This window comes from Nothobranchius furzeri, chromosome 12 (assembly GCF_043380555.1).
Source record: "Nothobranchius furzeri strain GRZ-AD chromosome 12, NfurGRZ-RIMD1, whole genome shotgun sequence".
NCBI lineage: Eukaryota > Metazoa > Chordata > Actinopteri > Cyprinodontiformes > Nothobranchiidae > Nothobranchius > Nothobranchius furzeri.
This window is the reverse complement of record NC_091752.1, coordinates 21,176,616-21,201,254: the sequence shown is the minus strand read 5'-3', so window position 1 is coordinate 21,201,254 and position 24,639 is coordinate 21,176,616. Positions and strand designations below refer to the sequence as shown.

Genomic DNA, 24,639 nt, shown 5'->3' with positions numbered 1-24,639 from the left:
TCACTATGTGCCTCCTCCTTCACCGCCAGGACTCTTCCTCTCACCCACGATGACCCGCTCCCTCAGCTTGGGCGCCCACCTTCTTCTTCTTCTGTCCCTCAGCTGCATCGCACGCGCAGAACCGCGACGCAGCACGTCCTCCCAGCGAAGAGTGGCGCGCGCACCCGTCGCTAAGGTGCGACTGGCGGGAAACTATGTGCGAGAGGCGAACGAAGGGCGCGTGGAGGTGTTGCACAACAACACCTGGGGGACTATCTGCGATGACGAAGTGGACATTAAACTGGTTAACGTGGTGTGCAGAGAGCTGGGCTTCCGGGGGGCTGTGACGTGGGCTCACAGCGCCAAATATGGAGAGGGAACAGGTGAGAACTTTTAAATGTTATGGAAGCCGATAGAGGCCATGCCTAAAGTATCAGGACATCAGAATTATTTAGCTTTTTTATTTTTTTAAAAGAAATCAATAATTTTGCTGTTGTAATAGCGCTTAGAGATCATAGACATAAATACGTAGACGCGTCACACGCCATTGTGCGCTGGAGAGCGTAACAGCGTTGCCGCCATACTGGGTGGGTTCCTCACTCCCAGCTGGAGTCAGCGCAGTGTGAGAAACTATAACTATATTCTTGTGCTGCCTGCGATTGCAGACACTGGTGTACTGTTGAAAACAGATCACGTGGGATTACTATTGACTTTTCAAGCCTACCTGTTGGGATTTTAGATTTTAATTTGTTTTTGCTTATTTAATTTAATTATATTTATATTTTGTCACATCATACCATATGTCTGATTGTATGTTAGAGTTTTAACACCTTCCTCAGTAGAGATAAATGCACTGGGGGCGAATGGAAACACGTCCAATATGGCGGCCCGCTGCTACGCCAGCTCCAATAGGCAGTGCCAGCCTACGTCACAACCACAGATATGATGTCTGTGGCTGAGATGGGTTCCTGACTAAATGTTCTGAACAATGAAGGCTAGATTGCACTTCTGCAAACATGCTGTTTGATTTGTAAAGCTGCGAGTATAACTTCTTCTAAATAGAATGCAGTCCTCATTAATACACCTCTGTCCTCCCTACCCCTTTTAGTCAAAATTACTACTGTATAATGCACATTTATTTTTTATTTTACTTGTTGCAGTTACGTTCTTGAACAGCCTCAGTTTGGAGAACTACAGACTAGACAGTCTGAGTAGGGCCGATTCCGAAATATATTTTCAATCTCAAAACCAAATGAAGCAGTTGTTGCAAAGGCATTTTTGTTTTTCCAAATCTGCAGTTGCTTTGATATTACACAACTGTTTGAACAAATAGGTAGAATTCCAGCTGGAAGTGTTACAGCTCTCCTGATTTCTGATGTCAATAATCATAAAATGTGACATTAAGACACGTACAGGTGCTGGCCAGTAAATTAGAATATCATCAAAAGGTTGAAAATATTTCAGTAATTCCATTCAAAACGTGAAACTTGTACATTATATTCATGCAATGCACACAGACCAATGTATTTCCGATGTTTATTACGTTTAATTTTGATATTTATAGGTGACAACCAATGAAAACATCAAATCTGGTATCTCAGAAAATTAGAATATTCTAAAGGCCAATGAAAAAATGTTTGTTTCTCTAATGTTGGCCAACTGAAAAGAATGAACATGAAAAGAATGTGCATGTATAGCACTCAATACTTAGTCGGGGCTCCTTTTGCCTCAATAACTGCAGTAATGCGGCGTGGCATGGACTCGATCAGTCTGTGGCACTGCTCAGGTGTTATGAGAGCCCAGGTTGCTCTGATAGTCGTCTTCAGCTCCTCTGCATTGTTGGGTCTAGCGTATTGCATCCTCCGCTTCACAATACCCCATAGATTTTCTATGGGGTTAAGGTCAGGCGAGTTTGCTGGCCAATCAAGGACAGGGATACCATGGTCCTTGAACCAGGTGCTGGTGGTTTTGGCACTGTGTGCAGGTGCCAAGTCCTGTTGAAAGGTGAAGTCTGCATCCCCATAAAGTTGGTCAGCAGCAGGAAGCATGAAGTGCTCTAAAACTTCCTGGTAGACGGCTGCATTGACCCTGGACCTCAGGAAACAGAGTGGGCCAACACCGGCAGATGACATGGCACCCCACACCATCACTGACGGTGGAAACTTTACACTGGACCTCATGCAACGTGGATTCTGTGCTTCTCCGCTCTTCCTCCAGACTCTGGGTCCTTGATTTCCAAAGGAAATGCAGAACTTGCTTTCATCAGAAAACATAACTTTGGACCACTCAGCATCAGTCCAGTCCTTTTTGTCCTTGGCCCAGGCGAGACGCTTCTTGCGCTGTTTCATGTTCAAGAGTGGCTTGACACACGGAATGCGACACCTGAATCCCATGTCTTTCATGAGTCTCCTCGTGGTGGTTCTTGAAGCGCTGACTCCAGCTGCAGTCCACTCTTTGTGGATCTCCCCCACATTTTTGAATGGGTTTGTCGTCACAATTCTCTGCAGGGTGCGGTTATCCCTAGAGCTTGTACACTTTTTTCTATCACATTTTTTCCGTCCCTTCGCCTGTCTGTTAATGTGCTTGGACACAGAGCTCTGCGAACAGCCAGCTTCTTTAGCAATCACCTTTTGTGTCTTGCCCTCCTTGTGCAAGGTGTCAATGATTGTCTTTTGGACAGCTGTTAAGTCAGAAGTCTTCCCCATGATTGTGGTGCCTTCAAAACAAGACTGAGGGACCTTTTAAAGGCCTTTGCAGGTGTTTTGAGTAAATCAGCTGATTAGAGTGGCAGCAGGTGTCTTCTATATTCAGCCTTTTCAGAATATTCTAATTTTTTGAGATACCAAATTTGGAGTTTTCATTAGTTGTCACTTATGAATATCAAATTTAAATGTAATGAACATTGGAAATACATTGGTCTGTGTGCATTGCATGAATATAATGTACAAGTTTCACGTTTTGAATGGAATTACTGAAATATTTTCAACCTTTTGATGATATTCTAATTTACTGGCCAGCACCTGTAGATGACATAACACATGCTTATGAAATACTGTTAACATAACCTCAATGACACTGGAAGGACTCAAAAGTTATCTATGTTTCTCCAAAAATTAGGCAGTTCAAACCGCCACTTACATCAAATAAGACTGTTTATAGTTATTTTGACCTACGTTTTTTTTCTTCTCGTAAATTTAAAATTATTTTAGAATTGTAAGAAAACAAAACAATTTATTGAAGTCCTGGAGAGTCATGCTGGTTCAAGCTGAAAATGTCATGTGAATTTATCAAATACATTTACACGCATGACGTAATCGGAGTCCTTTAGTGTAACATAAGAACAATTTATTTTTACATCTTATAATTTCATGATTGCAAGAAAAAAAATCCAAAAACTCTATGAGACCAATTTATTTCAACTGCAAGTTGAAGCTAGCTTGGTTACCTTAGGATAACTAAATAATCAACATCTTGAGGAAATCTCAAATTAGCTAATAACTGCGTTCACAGCTCATCCTGGCTTCTGTACTCATTTTTACTGAACTTCAGTTTTATGCAATAAAGGCCAAACTGTTCATTTGCAAAAGCTTAGGCCAAAGCCGCTTTTCATGAAACTTTTTTTAAAATACACAGTATCTTCATGTTTAAAATGGATTATTTTAACATTTAGCGTAGACAAAAAGTCTTATTATAGTACTTTGTAAAATTAAACACTCTAATCCTCTGTGCTAGAGCCCCCTCACCCCACAGCTTCTGTTTGGCTTCATGCAAAGACCACCAATTTTAACATTCAAAAATAACTAGCGCCATTAAGTGACAAAGATATCGTGTTTTGTGTTTGTAGACCACGTCTCGTTAAGGTAAACTGACAGGCTAGCTGTGCAAATATACAAGCAGAAAAAAAGGGCATTTGTTTAGGAGTAATGACAGCATTTGCTTGCCAGAGTTGTGCAACACTTGCAGTGGTTTATGGACAATCTTTACTGCTGCTTTTAAATCCAAATTAAAGAGAAGCTCGAATGGATTTAGGGAGCAAGATCTACAGCACCTGTAAAATACTGTATCTCCAGCTAAACACACTGCCAAGGTGCAACCCTAAATCAGCCTGCCTATAAAAGTCAAGTGTTAGGTATTTAGCTACTGATTCAAACTGTGGTGATGCTCTCGTGCATCGAACAATCAGTTAACATCCTAATGAATGAAGTTGTGAATTTATGATTTCACAAGGTCCAATATGGATGGATAATGTACGGTGCGGCGGCTCGGAGAGGTCCTTGAAAGACTGCAAACACAACGGCTGGGGGGTGAATGACTGTAAACACTCTGAGGACTTGGGGGTTGTGTGCGCCCCTGAGCACAGGGTGGATCAGCAACCCAGCAGAGGTCACACAACTGCTGCCAGGCCTTCTGTCAGCCAAGCACCTCAATGGGGGGGCATTGTTGCAACCCAGAGGCATCCAGGATACGGGTACTATGGAAATGGACATCCGTATGAGATCCCCAGCTTCCAGAGACCTCACCACTACCAGGTAGTGCCGTTTACTTTTGGAACACCATTATGTTTAGAAAAGCATGAAATCACTGAGAGCGTGTGTTTCCTTCGGAAGGGTCACAGTAAGGTTCGAATTGAAGAGGTCCGTCTTCGTCCAATCCTCATGGCTACCAAGAAGAAGAGCCTTGTCGCAGAGGGTGTGGTGGAAGTGAAGCATGCTGGGAGATGGAGGCAAGTTTGCGACCTGGGCTGGAGTCTCAACAGCAGCCGGGTGGTGTGCGGGATGCTGGGCTTTCCCGAGGCCTCTCAACACAACGCCAAAACATACAAGTAAGCATGAATCTTTTCTGTTTGGCCATAAACACCATTCATGTCAAAAACTCAAGAGTTTTTATTAAAATTAAAGAATTCTTAACTCAGCTCAAAGATCCGGTTGTTAAATGAATGAGAAACACTTCCTGAAACGTGAACGCACCGTTGTAGCATCTTTAGAGCTGGTTTCAGTAAAGGATTTGATTTGGGCTTATCTTTTCCCTGCAGCCACTTCTACCCATGTTCCCCTTTCCACTTCCTCTTTTTCAGCCCTATAGGTGGATGATAAAAGGATTTCCGTTCCTCCCCCATTGCCCTTTCTCTGCACCTCTCTTCTGGCAAATCACCGGTGCACACCTCATTGCCCTTCTCTCACTCCTTCCCCTTCCGTCCTTCTGATACCATCTTCCTCCTGCAGCTCTCAGACAAAATGCAGCATTTTAGCTTTTAGATTCTCATCCTGAGGTGTAAAATCACTACTGATGGTGCTTTTTCTGTCCCACCGACACCATGCATGAGTGAGGTCACCATCGGGCGGTGGAATGAGGGTCTGTGTGCAACAACTAGTCTTGTTGACAGGACAGCCTCTTCAGGAAAAGCTCAGCCATTTTTTTTACACCTGATGTGTAACATAATGCAGTTAGTACTAAAACAATGTGTATTAACATGCTCACTCTGTGTTAAAACACAGCAAGTATAAAAACTTGTTTTATTCTGAAGATATAATTTCATTAAACAACTAAAGGAACCTGTTTCTAGGAAAGTAAAGATGAATATAAATAATTAAGACCTGGCTTATGGTACTTTTTAAAAATTTGAAAATACTTAAACCTAAAAAAAAATAAACCTCTAATTTCAGATGTCCTCAGTTGGTGCTTTTCTTTTTTAATAGGAACCTTAATTAACATGGCTTGTTTGTTTTTTAAGGATTAACAGACTAATTAGTGATCTGCCGATTTTATTTAGTTTGCAAGATATTATGGGTAGGGCTGCCATTAAATGCCAGTTAAAGCAGGTTAAAGTAGTACCCTCTATGGCATAGTGTTGCCTCCAAGCAACAAACCACATATCTGCACCCCACACTGCCCCTTTATTTTTTTTATTTGGTGTGGGATGAATAAAAGTATCACCAGAAATGTACCTGTCCAATAAAAAGAGGGCTGTGGTGCATGTGACCCTTTGTCTGGGCAAGGACGAGTCCTTTCGTGAAGCAGAGTTACATGATTCACACTGCCATAGAATGGTAAATAGCTTTTTGTCATGTTTACGTTTGTGTCAGCTTTAGATAAAAATAAATATTCATGAGCATGAACATGTAAAGAAGCAGTTTTGATTATTTTAAAGGGACTTTTCGGACTTTTTAATTTTGATGCTCGCGATTGCCCCCTCAGGCCAAAAGCGTAATGGCAGCTTCAATAGTAGGCTCGTGCACGAGGCGCGCATGCTGTACGTGCACACTCCTTAACGAAAATAATAGCTGAGACAGTTCCGTGTGTGTGTGTGTGTGTGTGTGTGTGTGTGTGTGTGTGGCCCGAAGGACAGAGGACAGGAGAACACGCAGCTAATTCATTAAATAATTTGGTTCTGTACCTTTCTCTTCAGCACAGCCGACAAAGGTTTATGATGGGTCAGTCCTCCTGCACGCTCAGATCATTACCTTCCCTTGCTTGAAAAATTGTTCCAAAATTAAAGTTGAACCCACATCTTCTGTATCTGTGAATTCGATGCCGTTCGGCGAGTCTGAAATAAAAATTTGGGCATCTTACTGTAAAAAAATATATCATTAATGTAAAAAAGAAACTCTAAATAAACTATGTTCACATCCAGAATCGAAACCAGGTCTTCTGCATGTGAATCAGACATCTTACAAGGTGAGCTACACACCATCAAAGTATCTTTAACTTTTATATCCTTGATGACAGCTGAAACAACGTCAAATCAAAGAACGGTTCGGAGCGAAAATGGCTATTTTGTTGCTAATTTGCAGGAAATATCTAGAAGAAAGTAGCTAAGGGTCCTCAGAAATGTTGCTAGGTTCATCACTAGGTGTTAGGAACAGCGACAAAGTCGCTGAGTTGGCACTACCTCTCTCTCTGCCTACTGACAGCAAATGCTACGGGCGATGCCTGAGCATGAACGCGCATGAAGCAGCCTGCTCGACCCGAGCATCTTTCTTTTTCTGTGATTTTACAGAAAAACAGGCAATCACAGTAAAAATGCCAGGGCTCATTCTACAGGACCAGGACATTGCAGGAGAATGTATGAAGAAGAAATTTATTATTTGTATACATGTTTTGGCTGTCAAACTTCCATAATGCCCCTTTAAGACATGCTTTGTTATCATTTATATGTTAATACTATCTGTTTTCATATGTTGCCCCATGGCAACTCTATGCAATCTCAGACAATACCTTTTGACAGTTCGGATATCTGCTTTGTGACAACATGATTCACTTAGTTTTTTACTTTGCCGTTGAAAAAAATTCTATACATTACAATTACAAACAAAAAGGTCTTTAGTTTAAGAAAGAGAAGAGGAAAATAAAGAGCGACTGGTCAAGATCCGACCAACACTGACCTCAATCCTAAAGGGTGAGAAGCTGGCCATTGATGAACAAATGGCCCCATTCAAGGGAAGGCTGAAGCAACACTTAGCAGCGAAACCAAGAAAGTGGGTTTACAAGATACTCCTCATGACATGGTTCAGATGGTGTGTTGGTAAAATCTCATTTTATGATGGATATATTTTCATGGACGACCAAGTTCCCACAGTATGGGGTGAAACATTTTTTCAGCCCGAAAACCAAAAGTCATGCAGTAGAGCGTTTAAAATGTCCACGTAACGTTGAAGGTGCTTAAAGGTGCGGAACACTGAAAAACCATGTTTAAAATCTTTTTCCAGATTATAATCGGTCACTCTGAGTTTTTCATGCAGGCTGAGTATGGGAATAGTCTCCTACACCTATCTCCTGTGTTAGCTTCTGATAGAAAAAAGACGGAGAAAGTCGAGGTTTAGAAAAGCCTGACAGACAGGCCTACGTCTCACCGTCACTTAACTTTCATGGACTCACCCATCACGGCTCGCGACGGGGAAGGCTAAGAACGTCTCGCCTAGCAGACGCTAATGTTAGCATTAGCAACTCCACCACACATCAGAACTCCTTCAGGATTGTTATTTGTGGGGATAAAAGATCAGAGTTGCAAGTTAGTGGTTGCTGAGGCAAGATTTTCAAATATCAGAAAATCAAACTCCAAATCCTGTCGTCTGACGCCCAGCTATGATGTAGCTCACTTCTAGTTCCTGGAAATGGTGCACTTGTGTCTTTAGCCCCCTGAGTATACCATAGCCAATTGAATTTCAAATCTCCTCCTCCCCTTTTTGATGATGTCACACTAAAAACCCCAGCTTTAATGGTCTGATAGCTGCATTTAATACAGCCAACTTTAAACAAGGTAATGTCAGACATGACTTGTAAAAATATACATCAAAGGGAAAAACAGACAAGCAAAACTGCAGCAACAAAAGGACAAAGTAACAAGGTCAGACATGTTTAAACACTGCAGTGAAACATGTGCTTACTGCCTCCAGAAGTCTTCCGTTGACTCTATGGCAGTGAGGTCCATTTCTTCTGTGCTTGCTGAAAACCTTGATGGTGGTTTGGGGAACAGTTTTACTCTAAAGCCACAGGAGGAGGACCACACATCTAGAGATCTGAAGAATAAGAATGAAAAGTATCTGAACATCGGTGGAATGGAACCCATTTGGGAAGCTGCTGGTCATAGATGACTCCCAGTTCAGTCATTCTTCCTCTTGGCTGGGGTCAACGGGACTGAACTGGTAACTGGCTACGACATCTGCTCCGGTTCCTCACACCAGGGGAAATTAATTCAATCTGGACATTTTACTCCATTGACTTTACAAATGACCTCAGTGGAGAACGTTCTGTATTTGGAAGCATTTGTGCATCGCCCTTGAGTTGAGCCGTCTGCCATAAACAAGCATTATTGGGAACAGGGAGAAGCTATAACAAGCTCTGAGTGTGGAAAGAGGAAATCGCGGCATCATATCTTTGGTGATAAAACGGCCTTCATGAGAAAACGCAGTGTTGAACCACGCAGCCCGACTCAGTTCTGAACAGGATCATTTATTATTACAGCTTCCTGCATTGCAGGTGTGAGGCTTTTTGTGTACGTCTGCTGGATTTTCTCTCGCCGTGCAGATTTGACAGCACAGATGCAAAGATATGAAGATGTAAAGCACAGGTATTATTTGAGGGGAGAATAAAAAGTGTGGATCTGTAGGGCTGCAATGTTTTACCTGATATTTGGCTGCTGACCAAGAAGACGGCTCTGACAGAAGAGAATAAAGTTGCTGTAGCTTGAAGGACTTGGATCCAAGCCTGCAGGGAATCTGTTCATGGACTGTTCTTATGTGTGTTTTAAAATTTTCCTCTAAGGTCAAGTAAAAGAAACTTTAATGATCGTGCATTTTCTGCTCTAGTTTTTGAGTCAAGCCACATAAAAGTGACTAAGTCTGGGCAAACTTAAACCGTTATGTTGAAATGTTTTATTCTAAATTATAAGGCTCCTACATGGAGGCGGCCATGACTTTGCATCTTGGTCTGTCTGCCCTGGGTCTGACCTGGTATTTAGTTGAAACCTACACTGGTCTAAATCATCATGGTGTGTTTGCTTCCAAATCTGTACCTGTTTTCTGTCGCTGCACATGCATATTTGCTCTTACTTAATGTGTGCTTTTGCCTTCAGACTGGTTTGGAGAGCACAGATGCCTCAATGTCTTGGATGTTTGTGATGTACTCAACTTTAAACACATTTTCCTGGTATTTGATTCCTTCTTGAAAGCAGCAGGAATTCCTAGAAGTTCTAAATCAGGACGAGGTTGATTATTATCAAGAGCTTTTTGTCCTTCGCGCCTTGGAGCTGATTAGAGGTTTTAGAATATATTTGATTCAACAATAAATACGTTTTACGAAGCTTTTGGCTTTATAGTCATAAAACGTGAATGCAAATATGTTGCCAATGAGTTTGCTTTTACCAAAAAAAAAAAAAAGAAAAAAAGTAAGAATAGTGCCTCACCAAATCCAACAGAGATTCCCCCGTAATTTACCTCCTTGGCTAAACCTCTCAGTCCATTCTTAGAAATCCTGGACCCTGCCATGTTTCTCAGCTCCATGTGTCTCTTGGATGAAACTCTGAAGATGCTGTAATTACAAGTTGGTCAGGACCAAAGCTCTCCAGGGTTTCTGCTGAGGGTGAAAAAGCACACCCCAATTATAACTGTGTGTGTGAGAGAGAGTGAAACACAGCTGGCAAAGAAAGTGTGAGAGAGTAACAAGTGAAAAAGGCGACGGGAACGAGAACCAGATTTTCGCTTGCTTGTGTGAAATTTGGCCGATTACAGCTGCGCTGTGCAGCGCTGTCCGCTGCGTCAGCAGCTGTCTGTCTTCGTCCGTCACCGTAGTGATTTTGGGGACTTAACCGGCATTTTGTTTAATTATGTTTCAGCAGAAATTTCTTCTGATGGGGGTATCATTTTCAGGCTTTTTAGTGACATTTTTTGTGACCAGATGTGGTTTTCCTGTCTGGTGTCTGTGTGATCTTCCTTAGTAACCTCCTCTCTAATTTATTTCCCCACCTTTTAATTTCTCTACGCATTCCAGTGGCTATACCTTTGGCTCGGATCAGACTGGGAAAGTTGGAATTGAAGAAACAGGAAAATATTTGATCACTTAAATTTATGATCTTTATGAAACTTTCTGTTATAACGGCGAGATCCTTTTTATGAAATGATGGGTTTGAAAATGGATGATCTTAACAGTAAGTAATATTCTGCAGTAGATTCAACCTTGGTTCTCCTTTTTCCACTTTCCTTATATATTAAATGTCTCATATGATCATATTTTTCTTTTAAAAATAAATGTGTGCTTTTTCAAATAAAACGAACAACATTCCTTTTAGCTGTTTCCTTTAAAAGCGTACTATGTAACTATTTCATATTTTTAAATAATTTTCTTTAGCCAGCATGTGCTAAAAATGACCCTTTACTGGATTAATAAAATGTCAGTCGGACCCCTCCACCCTCCATGGTCAGAATTTAGCACTTTCAACTTCAGAGTGCTGGTCCAGTCTCTGCTGGACTCAGTAAAAGTGGAACTGACATGCCTGCACTGAAGTCTGCTTCAAACACATTTCCTGCATGTTTTAGACAATGAACACAGCTGATTTCTTTGACTTAGTGATGAACTGCTCCTGTTGAAACTAATAAAGACAGAGAAGACATTTCAGCTGTTAGATTAAGGATTTAAAAGACAAACACACAGCGAGGAGATAAGTTTCACTTTTGGTTCTTCTAAACTGACACTAGGAGGTGCTAAAAGCAAGCCAAACTGCCTAGTATGTCTTTAAAGTGAGACTAAACAGTTTCCTGCTTCTTTGCCCTACTGATTGAAAGTGGAATTACAACTGTTGTAAACAACCCTGCAGCAGCCTGCTGTAGCTAGTGCTAACAACAAACTAACACTAACATGAGCCAACAAACACGAAATAAGCAAAAGTCACAAAGTCAAAATATCCACACTGTTGGACAAAAGAATATTACTCACATGTCTAGTAGCAACAAAGCCAGGCCATCATCAGTCCATGACTTTGGATCCTCCTTCAGCTCCCTTAAGCAAGTGTAGACCACACCAATGTTCACTCAGGCTTTAGCTTTTTGCTTTGCCTCCAAAGAAACAACTTTATTACTTTTACTTCCAGGCTCCAACATTAAGCCAACAAATAAAGTAAAACCCATCTTTTTATTGTACATTTTATTGATGGTCAGCAAACTATAAAAGCAAACATCTAGCCTTTATATTTGCTATTGGCACAGAAAACTGCTAAATCCTGTAAAGCAGGTTGAGAGCTCTGCCTAATTTAACTGTTAAGTTTGGTTTCTGGTCAGCAGAGGGCTGTACAATCTAAAGTTGGGGAAGTTTGTACCTCAAGATTCACCGAAATCCACTTTTAAAGGAATAGCTTAAAGAGTTCAAAACTCTTTCATGTTGCTTTTAAAGAAAACAACAGAGGGCGTACGTTATAATTAGGTTGTTGAGCAGTGTCAGAGTGATGTAACTTAAACTGTTGTGTATTTGCTTTTTAAAAGTCTGGTGTGAGCCCCTATCATTAGGCTGCATTCATGCTGGACAGAATGTTTAGTTGAACAAAGTTTAAAAGAAGCTCGGGACGTCTATGTGGTCCATCCTTGTGCAGCATGTGGCGAAATGTAATTATCGGCAGTTTGTCCATATAAATAACAAAAATTACTTCTTTATAGTGATGCATTTGACTATTTTATTTTACTTGAAATAATGAAATTTATCAGCTACATGTAATTCAGTAATGTAAGAGCTGAAGTGATCACAGAAAACCTGTCGTGTCTCACTGATTAGCCTGGTTTGTCTGTGGGGAGGTCACAAACAAGTCGCAGGCATGTTTGGCTCATGGGAAGATGCACGATCCTGGCTTTCTATTCACCACCACATGGTAGACACATTTAGGATTCTTTACAAGTGTAATTCATGGGATTGTAAAGAATAAGTGTTGAACTCAGTGACCAGTCACCATTTAGAGCCGCCAACAGAAATGATCTAAACCATTTTTTAAGAAGTTTATCAGTCTTTTGTCATTTTTGCCATAAATAAAGTTCCACAAAAATGTATTTTTGAGGTAAAAAAAAAACGAATTCAAGAGCGTAAATTAAATTACACTAGTCTTAGACGAGCTGAAACGCTTTAGATGTTTGATATTTTTAACTTGAGAACAGCATGTTCTCATTGGTCAGCGACTACTTAAAGCATCAAGAAACAGGTTAAATGTGTCTTCAGCAGCCCATGATTTCACTCAAATGTCAACATAAAGTCACTTTCCTGACAATGATCCTGTTGAGTCCAACATCTTTGGTTTCTTTTTTAAGGGCTGTTTTTTTGATTTTACAGAAAGGTGTGGAGTTTTATGTGTGGAATACAAATATTGACCTACCTTAGCATTTGCACAAGCACACAGAGATGTGTCTTCATGAGGGAAAGTCATTAGTTTAGGTTGATGCAATGCTCACACAAATGAGAGATAACAGTCTAGTGCAGGAGAGCCAAAACGTTTAAAGACAAGAGCCAAAATTGTCAAGTTAATTGCCCTCACAGTTAAAAAAATTCATCATTTAATTTTAAAAATGTTAAAATAATTTAATGGTGATTTTTCTTTTAAAATAGTCAAATTAGTAAAATGATAGTGCTGTGTTCATTAAACCAATTCTTCTTTAAAAAAAATCCAAGAATTGGATTGAATTGTCCAAAATGTAATTGTTTAACATAGTTTACCTTTTTCACATCTAAAATTGAAAGAAAAAGTCCAGATGGCCGTTTTAGGGTTTAAGTCTGAAAGGGCTAATACTGTTTTCCCCAGTGAACTGTAGCTCAGCCAGTGTTGCATCACTGAATTATGGGCATATAATTAAGGTAACAGCTCAAAAACAAATTTAATAGCACCAACCCACATCAGTATTGAACACGAACAGATTGAATTGGATTGGATCGTGATCATCAATTCTAACTAACCCTGTAGAATTGGAATCGAATCGATTCTTGAAATTTGAATCAATAACCAGCTTTATAAAATAATAAACATAAAAATGTTAGAACATGTTGATCTATATCAGCAGCTTGCTGGAGAGACAGAATTCATCAATCTTCAAATGCAATTGGGGGCCAAACACAATTCCTCCGGCACGTCTTCCAATGAGGATACGGAGTCTGGGGGCTTTGGGTTGGGCTGTCCAACCTCTGGGGCCGAGGTCACTGAGGTTGTCAAAAAGCTTCTCGGTGGCAAGGCCCCGGGGTGGATGAGATCTGAACGAAGTTAAGACTCTGGATATCATAGGGCAGAGTTGACTTACGCAGCTCTGCAATGTCGGGGGCAGTTCCACTGGGCTGGCAGACTGGGGTTGGCGGTCCCCCTATTTAAAAAGGGGGACCGCAGGGTGTGTTCCAACTATAGGGGACTATATAAGTTCATTCAGGAGTTCTGGAGAGGAGGGTCTGTCGGATTGTCGAACCTCAGATTCAGGAGAAGCAATGCGGCTTTCATCCTGGCCAGGGAGCACTGGACAAGCTTTATACCATTAGGGGGTCCTGGGGGCTGTGTGAGAGTTCGCCCAACCAGTCTACATGTGTTTTGTGGATTTGGAGAAGGCGTTAGACCACGTCCCTCTGGGGGTACTTGGGGGAGTATGGGGTACCAGGCCCTCTGATACGGGCTGTTAGATCCCTGTATGACCGGTGTCAGAGCTCGGTCCGCATTGCCAGCAGAAAGTTGGGCTCGGTCCCAGTGAGAGTTGGACTCCGCCAAGGCTGCCCTTTGTCACCTATTCTGTTCATAACCTTCATGGACAGGATTTCTAGGCGCAGCCAAGGTGTGGAGGACATCCGTTTTGGTGGCCTGAGGATCAGATTTCTGCTTTTTGCAGATGATGTGGTCCTGTTGGCTTCATCCGAACGTGATCTTCAGCTCTCGCTGGAGCGGTTCACAGCCAAGTGTGAAGCAGCTGGGATGAGAATCAGCTCCTCTGAATCTGAGATCATGGTCTTGATTCGGAAAAGGGTAGAATGCCTTCTCCGGGTCAGGGATGAGGTCCTGCCCCAAGTGGAGGAGTTTTAAGTTTCTCGGGGTCTTGTTCACGAGTGAGGGAAAACTGGAGCGTGAGATCGATAGGCGGATTGGTGCTGCATCTGCAGTGATGCGGGCGTCGTAACGGTCTGTCGTGGTGAAGAGAGAGCTGAGTCAGAAGGCGAAGCTCTCAATTTACTGGTCGATCTACGTTCCTACCCTCACCTATGGTCATGAGCTTTGGGTAGTGACCGAAAGGACAAGATTCTGGATACAAGCAGCTAAAATTAGTTTTCTACGCAGTGTGTCTGGGCTCTCCCTTAGAGATAGGGTGAGCAGCTCTGTCTCCTCCACATCGAGAAAAGCCAGTTGAGGTGGCTCGGCATCTGATTAGGATTCTTCCTGGACGCCTCCCTGTTGAGGTTTTCTGGGCCCGTCCAACCGGGAGGAGACCTAAAGTCTCTCACCTGGCCACGGGACACCTTGGGGTTTCTCTGAAAGAGCTGGCCCAAGTGGCTGGGGAAGGGGAAAACTGGGCCTCTCTACTTAGGATGTATCCCCCACAACCCGACTCCGGATAAGCGGAAGAAAATGGATGGATGGATGAATGGATGGATGGATATAAGCAGTAGTTGTTTTGTACATTACCATAAATAAGTGTTGGCCCATAAAATATGTCAATTTGATTGCAGTGTGTGCATGTTTGAGTGTATAAAGTGCAGCTGATGTTATTGTTGGTAGGAGAACATGCTCCTTTGTAGTGGTCTGTGAAAGTCCTAGCATGGTTTGTGTGGCATGTATTTGTTGTATCTCAGCCAAGAGAACAGAGGGCTTTCCTCGCCCCTTAGCCAAGTAAGCATCTGCATAAACCATTGTTTGTTTTCAGCCGAGGTTGGCAGTTTTTGTTTGCATACCTCTGTTGGTCAAACCCTGCTTTCTCAGAAGTGTTTTGTCACTGATGTAGCATGACATGCTTTTGAAAAACAATTCTGAATTTGAATTTTAGAGTTAGTTGTAGCAATATGAATGATGCACACTAGTTTACTCTGTCTCATATGCATTGGCCCTGTATTTTTATTTTTTTTAAAATATGATCTGTCATGCCAAGGGTCTTCTAACCCGATCTTGCATTAGAAAATAAACGTGGAAATGTTTGGGTCAGAAAAATCCACACAATTCTATTGTAAAACATCATTCAGGGACTCCTCCATCTTGGCTCGTGACTGCGGAAGGCTGTATTTGATTTAGCGCCCAGGGGAGAACTGAGCACGTCTTAGCTAGTAGAAGCTAACTGTTAGCATTAACAACTCTACAATGTGGCAGGACTCCATCAAGCTTCTGTTCTTTGTTGAAATAACACATCATTTTGTTTTTTACCCAAGAAAGAACTGTGAACAAAGGCAGTAGAAGATTGGGGGTCATTAATTTGCATAACATGAATATTAATGAGCTAAACTCCAAATCCTGTGGTGCAATGTTTGCCTACTTAAGAGACACACAATTGAAGTAGATGTTTATGTCACTGTGTTTGTAAAAATAAAAAACTAAAATGTCAAAAATGTACTGCAATAATGTTAGATTGAACACACGGAGCAGACTGTACTGAGTATGGATGTGTGATTTTGGGATTTGTTTTTTGTTCACAGAAAAATATGGGACACCAAAGTTTTGGATCCATCAACAAGGTAACCAAAAGACGATTTAAAATATCAAACCTTAAGTAGTTTTTAGGAGTTCAAAAATTATTTTTGAAAAATTTTCCTTATTTTGTAAAAAATAAAAATTTTCTGAGATTGTCTTATTGATTTTTCTTTGTAGAATTAGTCTGATGGCAAAGAAGAAGGGATTCTGGGTAGAGAAGGTGCACTGTCTGGGCACTGAGAACAGTTTATCAGAGTGCCACGCTCAGCTGTCAATCCCCCGTAGTCCCACTCCTTGTAAGAACGGGAGGCATGCAGTGGTCAAGTGTGTCCCGGGGCCTCAGTTTGCTCGCATCTCCTCAGGAAGACCCCAGGCTCCACATCCAGTTGTGGTAAGGTTGACAGCTTTGTGTCAGAATGATTCAGTGCGTTTCTGCATGAACATTGATTTATGGCATCTGTGCTGCTCCACACAGCCTGTACGCCTCAAGGCAGGCCCCAGGCTGGGCGAAGGCCGTGTGGAGGTGCTTCGGAACGGGAAATGGGGGACTGTTGTTGATCACTTGTGGGACAGGACCGCAGCCAGCGTGGTGTGCAGAGAGCTGGGTTTTGGTACCGCCAAAGATGCCCTGCAAGGAGCCTTTATGGGCCAAGGTAAGAGAGAAGTCTTGCTCAGACGGTTTTCCACAATTCAAAAAGATCAGGAGAAGTCCATTTTAAATCCAGTTATTTGAAGTTTGGTTGTTTAAACGTGTTTATGATGTGTCATGGTATTCCCAAGAAGACAGGGACTTTTGCGTATGGTACACGCCGCGCCCGTCTGCTCCAACTGATTAGGTACTGTGCAGGCATGTGTGTTTGCTTTTTGTCTGTGTATGCTACCTTGTGAGCTGCAAATGTGTTGATTGCAGTATCTCCAGCTGTGATTATACGAGCCCCGTGCCAGTGGTACACATGCACGTACTGAAAAAGAAACACAGTGAGCCACGGAGGTTTACTTTGGCATTTAGTAACCTAGCTCAGAGATCTGATCCAGCCAGACTCAAGCAACTTCATTACCCACTCACTGGCTGATTGCTTTTTCTTCTAAATTTCAAATGTGCTCCTTTGATGTTGCATACAATTTCAGTCAACATCCAGCTGTTCCAGTGGTGTCCCCACCCTTGTGACATGCGGGAAAAAAATACTTCCCCATGCCTCAAGCCTGGGTGTAGTCCTAAAACATGCTAAAGGAGATGGAATGCAGGATGGCATTTCTGCTGGTTTAGATGTTCGGATGATCAAAGTAAACATAATTTTATACTTCAGTATTTTTTAGGAGATATCATCACGCCATGCAGCTTTCCAAAGTTGTCTGATTTACTTTGCTTTCAATCATTTCATGAGTCTTCTTACCACTTAGCATTTAAAGGTGATCAGTTCTATTGGTTAAGATTATACAGGTGAAATGGGAAAAACTAGAATATGGTGCAAACTCCTTTTGTTTCATTTAATTAATCCAACTCAAACTGAAGGTTCGGGAACCCTTTTCAGATGTTTGGGAATATTGAGCCTTTTCACAATTTTCTAATTGTCTGAGATTTTGAATTTGAGGATTTTGTAAGCCATAATCATCACCATTATAACAAATAAAGGCTTGAAATATGTGGTTTTGAATGTAACGAGTCTATCTCATCTGTTAGTTTCACCTTTTGAGTTGAATAATTGAAATAAATGAATTTTTGCACCATATTCAAATTTTTCACATGTCACTTGTAAAATAATTTAGTAATTGTGCAATTACGAAGTCAGGAATCTCACCCAAGAATCAAATCTTATTTGCCTGTTTCAGGGAATTTAAAAACATTTCCTAAAGATTTTCAAATATTCTTTATTTCAAAAAATACTTTTCAGAGCGATGAAGACACGATAGTGCAGAAACATTAGTTTTTTTGTGTTTGCACCTATTAAATGTTTTTCTGACTCGAGTGCTTCAGCCTTCCTGCTGTTTTTTCAGATTGCTCACTGGCCGTCGAGCATTGACTAGTGAGTGGACAACGTGCTGAGGGCTCTGTTTTTGATTCTTTATTTCATGTCTGTTTAAAGCAACCAGAGACAACAGTAGCTCAGGAGGCAGAGTGGGTTGTCCAGTAATCGGAAGGTTGTAGGTTAGATCCCGACTCTGACCAGAGACCGTTGCTGTTGTGTTCTTGGGCAAGGCACTTAACCTGCCTTACCTACTGGCGGTGGTCAGAGCGACCGGTGGCACCAGTGTTGGGCAGGCCTCGCCTCTGTCAGCACGCCCCAGGGTAGCTGTGGCTACATCGTAGCTCATCCCCGCCAGCATGTGAATGTGTGTGAATGGATGAATATCAAATTGTGTTGTGAAGCGCCTTGGGGGGTTGTAGAATCCTAAGAAGGCACTATACATTTACCGTTTCACCATTTACCAACCTCATAAAAGTAAACTTGATAAAATTCATCATGGAGAAGTCACAATCATCTGAACCCTGTATCCTTTTCCATGAGTCAGAAAGTGGAATGCAACTTTGGGAGTGGTTGGCAATGTTCAGCATCCTCCTTCAGCATCCCTGAGTCAAATAGACTGGAACATGTTTGCACCTCTGCCACTGTAGAGTATAAAAGCAGCTGAGTCTAGACCCTGTCTTAATTTTCTGATGGGAAATCTCAGTAGCACTGCTTTCTCTCCGTCTGCCAGCCTGCTCCTCCTTTTGTCAGAATTGTCATACAGGAAGTGTGGGTGGAGTAAGACTCTGTTAGGGGGTGACAAGTTGTTATAAAACAGCAATAATAATTTTTAGGACTACTCTCGTACCAACTAGACATTAGCTCATTAATCTGTTCAACTAATCTCCATTTCTCAAAAATGAAGTAATTTATTGAGCCATATTAATGGCTAAACCTTTCAAAACAAGAGCCAGATTTGTGAAGTTAATGGTCTTTGTGTCCACAAAGCATTGATTTCTACATTTGCATGAGCAACCTGCCTGAGACAAAAGCCATCATTCTAGAAATGGAACTGGTGGCTGAACAACATCTCTGAGGGCAGCAGTGAACCTCAGGCCACACTTTGGACATGCCTGCTTTAGTTAGTGATTCTCAAATGACTTTAGGAGTGAGTGGGTGTGCAGAGTAATGCCTCTGTGTGGCTGTGTTGGCCCTGTGATGGACAGGCATCGTGCTTTCAGGAGGAAAGCCTAGACTTCGTGACTGTGGGTTTGAATGATTCTTGTGACGGTGTCTGTCTATAACTTCTTCAAACTGTGTGAAAAGCTTCTCCATTATATCTGTGTAGCCATCTGAGGGCAGCAGAACAGTCATCGTGATAAATCTAATGACTCAGAAGGCTATTGAAGAACAGTGCAATTGCTCGGCTGTCGGCTACTTTTACCTCAAATAAATACTATCCACAAGACAGCAACACAATAACCCTATAGACTTTTATCAGAGAAGTCGGTTTACATCAAGTCTCTCAACGATTAGTGGAGCCCTTTCAGAGAGATGAGACTGAGAGAGGCTTTATTAATCACACTCAGTCATTTTCCATCTCTAATATTTATTTTCCATTTCATTTGCACTTTTCATTATCTTGCACATAGTTTACGGCGTACGAAGTGGAATAATGTGTAGCTTTGACACCAGCAAAGTCCACATGTTCATAAACATACTTGTGACCACAGAATAACATACATGTTAGCTTTACTTAGGAGACAGACAATCACATATCACCCTAATTTACCCCCCCCCCCCACCCCCCCCCCCCCACACACACACACCCTTTAGGGCTCAGTTACATAGATGCAGTTATTCCACATCCTTTGAACTTCTCAGGACTTTCTTCACATGCAGCCTGCAAGACATAAACAATCACTTTTACATACATTTTTCCATGTATCAGAAGCCCAGTGTATAAAAACAAACCCATGTAATATGGAAAACCCTTTGAAGGAACAAGCCAAAGGCTTTCTGGAAGTGGCGCTTGTTTTGGTCAAATGCCTTTCTTGACTTTCAGTACAAGTACATTGAAAAGACGCTTGCTCAAGCCAACTTCCCAACAAAATAGCTTTAATTTACATCCTTCAGGGTTCAGTCTGTAAGAACAGAGTGCCACAGACAAGCACAGTATAATTTAGGCATGTGTATTGGCAAGAATCTGGGCATACAGTATTTTTCACTACAGGCAATACAACTTGTCATACGGCCATACTAAAAGGCAGAGGATATTTGCAATTTTTAAGACTAAATTTATATAGAAAACACATCCAGTGTTATAGGCAGCCAAAGTCACATCCATCTACTTCTGAACCATGGGTTTCCTACTGCCAAAAACACAAAGCAATAAATGTTATTTTGCCATGGATTTCACAAATGATGTCTGTGAAATTTAAGGACACATTTTGATGCCAAGAAAGTGCTTTGTGCGACACAACCAGGGATGGGTACCTTTGACATTTGAATCGATCCGGTACTAATTCCCGGTACCTATGAATCGATACCGGTACTTAACGGTACCAATTTTCGATACTTTTGAGTGTTTAATATTTTTAAATTCTCTTTTATAATTAAATATATATTTTTCTCAATATATAACCATATTTGATAAATTTCACGATAAATAACATACAACTGTTTGTATTTTAACATCGTCCTTGTAGTTTTATAAGCTGATAATTAAACTGAAGCAAACATCTTTACTGTGAACTAAATTTACTGTGTATCTTCATTCCTTTTACCGTCCTTTTTCATTTGATTTTTCCTACTGGGAAGTTAGAATTTCCGAGGAGAAAGCGAACACACCATGATAACAATAGTGGCATAGGAAGCTAACATATCAAGCTAACATTATCTTAAACATTTTATTTAACTGCTGGAGCAGATTTAAACTATGATGCCTCACAGTTAAATTGTTGTCACTGGTTTCATCTTCACCCAATCACCCGTCGCATTTAGTAAAGTGAAGCCAATCTTTAAAGCGCGTTCATGTTCTTCTAGTCGGAATTTCGGAGTTCCGAGGAGAAAGCGAACGCACCATTAGTGAAACTGAAGCTAACAAATCAAGCTAACGTTATCTTAAACATTTTATTTACCTACCAGAGCAGATTAAGATGAGGATGTCTCACTTAGATCGTTGTCGCTGGTTTCATCATCACCCAGTTACCCATCACATTTAGTGAAGTGGACCCAAGCTTTAGCTTTCGTTCTTTCTACCATGCTGCTCTGTTTACAACTCGCAGCGACCGATGACATAACGCTCTTGCGCATGCGCAGCTGTCTAGGCAAGTTCTCGTTGTGAAGGACGGGTACCGAAACGAGGCACTGTTTCAAATGAAGTGAATCGGTGCTCGGTCAGTACTGTGGAATTCGGTCGGTACCTTAAAAAGTACTGAATTCGGTACCCATCCCTAGACACAACGGACTACAAATGCTCATCTCACCAAATTTACATCGTCAAACCAGTCACTGAGAAGAGAAGAAAAATGGCTGTGAGTTTAGCAAGCTTTTGATTTTTCTTTCAGGACCAAAGAAGGAGCATTAAATATTGAGAAAACCACTATGAGTAGCAGCATGGACGTCACTAGGATTGAGGTATAGGGGAGCTTAGCCCCAGGAGCTTGACCTTGAAAATTTTTTTCACACCCTGCAAAAACTTTGTCAATTAATTCATTATCTGAAGAATTCCATGCTTTCGTTCTTTTTAAACACAGAAACAGTTTTGTTTACCTGTTGTGTAGATACAGTTTCGCCGACGGCCGTTATTACTATAAAACTAAAGCTTTTAATAAAAAAAAATTTATTTTAATTAATCAAATGTCACTGTGTGATATGAAACAAGACCCAAATCAACTAAAATTTATAATTACAAATAGAAAACACCTGCAAAGGGTTCCTGAGCCTTTAAATAGTCTGTCTAGTTGAATTACTGACATAAATTTGGCTTTGCACCAGATTCTAATTTTTCCAGTTTCACTTGTTTGTATAATTGGGAGTTTTTATTAGCATTTCTACTCATAATGTAGTAAAAACACATAAATAATAATCCTTCAAAATGACAGTAGAACAGGCACAAATATGATCTAGGACTTAAATGTACTAACTTTTAACACCAGAGCAGGCATGGCATATTCTGAGAATGATCAGGAACACTAACTAGTCAGTGATATTCTGTCTACGAGGAAGTCGTGCAATGACAAAGGTTCCGCCGTGCTCAAAATGCAAGCTGCGATTAAATGTGTGAAATTTTTTTAACGTGTCGTTTTTTTCTAATTAATCATAATAACGCGTTAAAGTCCCAGCCCTAAAAAAACTCAAAATGATAGGGGGGCTTGTGATTATTTTAGGGGGGCTTCAGCCCCCCTAAAACAGACCTAACGACGTCAGCGAGTAGCAGCTACGCGGTGGGAGAAGAGATGCTGCTGTGACGTCTGATTTCTAGTGTTTTAAATTATCGATTTTTACTAGCAAATAAATCTCTAATTATCTGACAGACATAGTCGAAACATTTTTTTCCTTTTAAATTGAAGTACAACAAATGTGTGATTCAGGGCGTAAGTCAAAGCGGAGCAGAAAATAACATATAGCCCCGTTCACTTCCATTCATTTATTTTGTTCTGGAGACCCATGAGCCAACCAGAAGGGGAGGAGACTGAGGCTGTTAATAGGGAGCCTAAGTCTCCTCCCTTTCCGGTCGGCTCATGGGTCTCTGCAAGAATGAAAAAATGAATGCAAATCAACTAGTCTAAAAACGCTATTTTCTAATCCGCTTTGCATTATGCCCTGAATCACACATATGTTGTACTTTAATTTAAATGAAAACCAATGATGGGTGTTTCGACCACGCGTGTCACGTACTTTGAGATTTATCAGCTTGTGAAAGTTCGTAATTAGCATGACTACAAACTAGAAGTCAGCACCTCGCATATATGGCGTCACCACAGAATTTCTTCTCCCCTAGCGTAGCTGCTACTTACCAAATGGCCAGATTTATGGTGGTTCTTTCCTCCTGAAGGAAGAATTTGGAGGTCGCTGAACTTACAGTCATTTCCCTCTGTTTTTCTCCGTGTCAGGTTCAATAAAGTCACTTTCGTGAAGCATATTTGTAGTCCTGGACTTATTTTCACACAAAACCTGAAATAACGTTTCCCCTCGTTCGAAAATAAGCGCTTTAAAGGTATCAAAATGTGTCTTTAAAATTCACGGACATCATATGTGAAACCCATGGCACAAAACAAGCGGTATTAGAAAATAGCATCTTTAGCCCCGTTGACTTGCATTAATTTTTCGGTCTTCTGGGGAACCAAGGTCCAGAAATAGATGGGCGTGACTTAGGCTTCCTCTCAATGCCCAAGTATGCTAATGTGTTCTTGCATACTTGTCAATTGTGTTTTTGGCAAGTACAGCAGGTAATCCATTCTAAGTACAAGAGGATGAGGACGCCATTTTGAACAGAAAAATACTCTGTTACATCATAACAACAAGCGCTGCATTATGTTACGGTCTGTTAAAATAAAAAATAACAATTAATACATTATACTGGCATAATAGTTGGCCCAGTTTTGAACAAAATTGATAAAATACCAGCATTTATGGCTGTTAAATGAAGAAAATAAGTTTTTTTCATCGAAACAAAGAATTTGAGGCAATGCTGCTTTTATTTTGATAGTGGGTTAGCTAGTTAGCATTTTGAGGTGTCGTGAAGAGTCAGAAAAAAACACAGAGGTAATTTTACAGGTTACACACAATCAATTACACACAATCAATTTCCATCCATCTTGCGGTTCCTTCTGCCCGTCTCGCTACCATGGGGAGCAGAGCTTTCAGCCGCTCTGCTCCTCGACTCTGGAACTCACTTCCCCCAGACATCAGGAACATCGACAGTTTTACCCTTTTCCAATCAAAACTCAAAACACATATGTTTAAATCTGCCTACAACCTCTGATTTTATTGAAATGTTTCTCTCTGTTTTTTTCTTCTTTGGGTTTTATTATTGTTTTATTGTATTTTATTACGTGTTTTGTGTAAAGTGACCTTGGGTGTCCTGAAAGGCGCTTTGAAATAAAATGTATTATTATTATTATTATTAATTATGGTAACAGACAACTTTATATTCATTTATTTAGATGTTATTAGGTGTATTTTTAATACAAAACAGTACAGTTACAAGATTTCTCCTCTGCCATTTTCCATTTGGGGTGTAGCTGTTTGCGATTCAATGCATTATGGGATACCTTTTTGACCCAAGTCTGCTGAAAGATGCATCAATGCATCCTCAGTGGGCGGAGCAAGAACGCATTGGGATCTTCGAAAGTATTTGCCATGATGCCTACATAGGATTGGAACATTACTTGGGTTGTCGTCGTCGTCTTCCTCCGCTTATCCGGGTCCGGGTCACGGGGGCAGCATCCCAACCAGGGAGCTCTAGACCGTCCTCTCCCCGGCCACCTCCACCAGCTCCTCCGGCAGGACCCCAAGGCGTTCCCGGACCAGATTGGAGATGTAACCTCTCCAACGTGTCCTGGGTCGACCCGGGGGCCTCCTGCCGGCAGGACATGCCCG

General features: G+C 41.2%; 1 protein-coding gene across 1 annotated transcript in view; it reads left to right on the top strand.

Annotated features, from left to right (window-relative positions):
* loxl4 (lysyl oxidase-like 4) overlaps nucleotides 1-24,639 on the top strand; it is a 40,556-nt gene that overhangs the window by 887 nt on the left and 15,030 nt on the right. The window contains exons 2-7 of the mRNA XM_015944344.3: nucleotides 30-362; nucleotides 4,207-4,508; nucleotides 4,587-4,801; nucleotides 16,093-16,131; nucleotides 16,265-16,478; nucleotides 16,563-16,740. Coding sequence (XP_015799830.1) covers nucleotides 50-362; nucleotides 4,207-4,508; nucleotides 4,587-4,801; nucleotides 16,093-16,131; nucleotides 16,265-16,478; nucleotides 16,563-16,740 — 1,261 coding nt within the window. The 5' untranslated portion in view covers nucleotides 30-49. The remainder of the gene's footprint in view (nucleotides 1-29; nucleotides 363-4,206; nucleotides 4,509-4,586; nucleotides 4,802-16,092; nucleotides 16,132-16,264; nucleotides 16,479-16,562; nucleotides 16,741-24,639) is intronic.